This window comes from Pelophylax lessonae (genome assembly GCF_965119305.1).
Source record: "Pelophylax lessonae genome assembly, chromosome: 1".
NCBI lineage: Eukaryota > Metazoa > Chordata > Amphibia > Anura > Ranidae > Pelophylax > Pelophylax lessonae.
In genome coordinates this window covers 137,225,982-137,229,832 of record NC_138768.1, presented here as the reverse complement: position 1 = coordinate 137,229,832, position 3,851 = coordinate 137,225,982, and the positions used below count along the sequence as shown (strand labels likewise).

Here is a 3,851-nt window from a genome sequence, read left to right as displayed (position 1 = left end):
ATTACAAAAATATATTCAAATACTTTATGACAAGCTACTAATATAAAAGATAGACCTGTCATTAAAAAGCCACCAAAGGGGTACCCCACATTTATACCACAGCCTGACATTAACTAATTATGAGCTACCTGGCCTGATCCGTTAAAAATGTCCATAAATTGTATTTATTTTTCTCAAAGCAGGCTTTTTTTTTTTTTTTTTTTAAATATTCCAGTTCATGTACATTTTATACTGTGTCTTCCAGGTCAGTCTACAAATGTACATTTCCTTGTCCATTATATTTAAGCTTCACTGCTCAGACCTTTATACCTGCCTACCAAAGTCTACTTTTTATGTACAAGTCATGTGAGTCTTGTTTTTGCAGTACCTTCTGATCTTTTAACTTGGCAAGCTGCTAAGTATTTCTTTTTAGGCTGCAACAAGAGGCAACCAGCAAGGAAGAATGGAACAGAGGAACCCTCCAGTGGATGATTTCTCCCTCAATGTATTTTCTGTTACCCCATTCACAAACAACCAGCTGGATGTTCAAGTCTCGGAAAGTGATAAAGCTGGGGCCACCTTGCTTTTCTCTGGAATCTTTGTGGGACTTGTTGGAATCACATTTACTGCAATGGGATGGATCCAACGTGATGGCAAGAATAGGTTTGAGTGGACCCAGTTGCTGGGACCCATTCTATTATCAGTAGGGGTGACCTTTGCACTGATATCCGTATGCAAGTTTAAACTGCTGTCATGTAAGCCTTGTAGGAGCAATGAGGATACGGCGCTAGAGGCAGATCAGCTTTCAGCTGGACAGTCCTTTGTTTTCACCGGAATAAACCAACCAATAACTTTCCACGGAGCTACGGTGGTACAGTACATTCCTCCTCCATATAGTGCTCAGGATGCCAATGAATTGACATCTCCCATACCCACACCTGTCATTGGTTACAGTGGATCTAGTACTCCTATTGCGATGCCATCTCCAGTATTTCCCCCTGAATATCACAGTGTGTATGCAAGGGACAATCCAGCATTTGTGGAAGAAGTTACAAACCTGCAACTTACAGACAGTGAAAATGACAGGTATGTGCCTATTTTTCAGTCTGTGCAAATTTCCTTTGAGTTGAAGCTTATGTATGGCTTTTTTTTTGTTCAGTTACATTGCTTGGACCTATGTAAGTATGCATGTTCTATAGCTAGCCAATCCCTGTGGAAGCTGAAAATGATCCACTAGCTTCCAATTCCTGTGTCGAACGGCTGCCCTACTGCGAAGTGAACAGGGGGTTGCTTGCTCGGCAGGGGCCCCACTCAGGAAACACTTTAATTTTCTCAAATCAGAGATCAGATTTTTCTACATACAGAGAATACCTTGCATTCTTTTAGAAAAATGTATGGTGTTCTATGAATGGCTTCCGCGCACTGAACTGGGCTCTGGACTTCAAAGCATGACCACTGCAGTAGCCATGCCTAGTGCAGTGATTTTCGACTTCCACAGGGATCCTACTGGCATGGCATATGCATACTTACTTGGTCAAAACCACAATCAAAATAACTATCTAACCACTGTAACAAGGGGGAAAAAATCCATACCTAAAAGTAATTTTATTTTATTACTTGCCTGAAACAGACTTAAAATATTTGGATAGTGTGAAAATAAAATTGTAGAAATTGGTGCATTTCTATTTAAGACAGAAAAATATATGGCTAACAGTTAAAAGGGGGAAAGCTATATAGCTCTGCGGCCCATAGGTACAGCTGGTGGATCTGGCCCCAAGCTAGCGTATGTCTACTGTAAGACACAATGAGGTCAGATAACTGAATTTTACCTCCTGTCATCAATCTCTTACAAATAAATCATTTGGAAGCCTTATGAAGAAGTGTAAAACTGTTTCATACAGTTTGGGGATGTCTGCAGTAAGCTGAAAGCATCTACCGGTAATTAATGTGTGACCAAGAAAAAATGCTTTACCTTTTTCAGAGTCCTGCCCCGGCTTTCCTTAATTATTACCCCTGATATTAATAGGAATTTATAAATCCCTTAATATATAAGTGATTTTGTTGTGTACTATATCATGGGAGGAATCAATGCAAAATGTTTAAATGTTGAATGAGGTGAAACTGTATAAATGTCTTTATATCTGTTGGTGAGATCTCTGCATCACATGCCTGTGATATGAAGCATTCTTGTTTGATTATTTTGTACTGTAGAGAAAGATGAGTGATACCTAGGGGCAGGGATAGGACAGAAAAGTAGACTAGACATGGTCACCAGCATGGGGTTATCCTTTCATAGCTATCCATCTTAACACTGAATGACTTTTAAGAAATGTATAATATGGCACCAGGTTGTCAGTCAAGATAGACCCCCTTGAAAAATATTTTGTTTAATTCAAGTGTAACCCCCCCCCCCCCATCCCTTCCTACCACTCCACAATGTTGCCACCTTGCTCCCATCCATTCCACAAAAAAAGAAAAAAACAAACAAACTCAAAACCCCCTTTTTCCTGAGTCCACCATCATGTGACCCTCCATGTTGCTTCTTCCAGGTGTGTAGACCAGTGATCCACTACTGCAGTCTGGGTCCACCGCCAACCAGTCTTTTTGTCACCCCTTGCAGTGAGGTTATCATGCCACTGAAGTCTCCTGGAACCTGTAAGAATCCTCCTACTGGATAGCAAATTGGATATGGCCACATCACCAGGGCAGGAATGTGGGGAACAGAAACCAGACCCTTACACTATGTAGGACAGAAAAAAATACTTGGGACCTGTTTTGTGACATAACCATGGATTCAGGTAAGTATTTGGGGCTTTTAGATTTTCTTTGATTAAATCTAGCAATTAGAAGTGTTGGGGTTAAGAGGTGGTAGAAGAGAAAGGCTTTTCAGGCATGAAAGCTTTATAGTTTTGGAGAGAAAAAATGCTAACAAGGGTATTTTAACAGAACATACTACAATCATCTTTTTTTTTTTTTCTAAGATAAGAATTAAACATTCTCAACTTTGCTGTTATTTCTCCAACTTTACAGATCTCCATGTTTCAGAAGGCAGCATGAACAGCTCCAGAGTGTAAATACTTACAGTGGCCCACCACCTTCATATGCAGAAATATTTCCTGAAATAAACTAACTAATATAAAAGTTACAGAAGTCCCACCTTCCTGAGGATTTACAGAAGTCAAATTCTGGGTAATATATTTTCTGGCCGTTGAAAGTATAATACTATAGACATGGAGTGCAATTATTCAGAGAAGCAATACCAATCATCTATATGGAATGTATAGGTGCTCTTAGAAAAAAGTTTGTTTCTTGGCTATCCTTTTTATATAGCTTCTCCTACGATATTCAACAGCACCTTACACAGAACACCGGTCCATTCCAATCAACCATTCTGCTGATCAGGTATAATTGCAGCTTCCACTGCCATGTTTTCTTTGTATTTGCTCTTGGATTTTGACAAAGGGGCAATTTCCTTCTGTTCTCCTTTACACAATACAACGAGCTGTTACCAGTAAGACTATTTTTGTGACAAGATTTTTATTAGTATGTTCCATTTGCCCTCAGGGAACCACTTGATCGAACAGAGGCTATTGAAGTATTTGCATGACTTGTAAACAAGTTATTGGGATCCAGAACAGTCCAGTGATTGTAAGCTACCTTTGTATGAATCAAGTCTAGCTCATTCAGATCTATTTAATGTCCTAAAAGTAGTGGCACAACAGCTTTACCTCAAGAGACCCTGGGATCCTGACTCTTGCTCTTTTTCGGGCAATGCTTATTCCTTTCATCCTCATTGCACCCAACATAATAATGGAGTTTCTCCAGTATAAGTATATAGTGACGATAACATGAGCAAATGTAATGAAACCTTT

At 39.5% G+C, this 3,851-nt stretch overlaps 1 protein-coding gene across 1 annotated transcript; it reads left to right on the top strand.

Annotated features, from left to right (window-relative positions):
* The first annotated feature begins 357 nt into the window (after positions 1–357).
* Positions 358–3,120, top strand: TMEM174 (transmembrane protein 174). The gene is made up of 2 exons (XM_082254123.1): positions 358–1,065; positions 3,010–3,120. The coding sequence occupies exons 1-2, from the start codon at positions 443–445 to the stop codon at positions 3,107–3,109; spliced, it is 723 nt and encodes a 240-aa protein (XP_082110249.1). The 5' UTR covers positions 358–442; the 3' UTR covers positions 3,110–3,120.
* Positions 3,121–3,851: the final 731 nt, after the last annotated feature.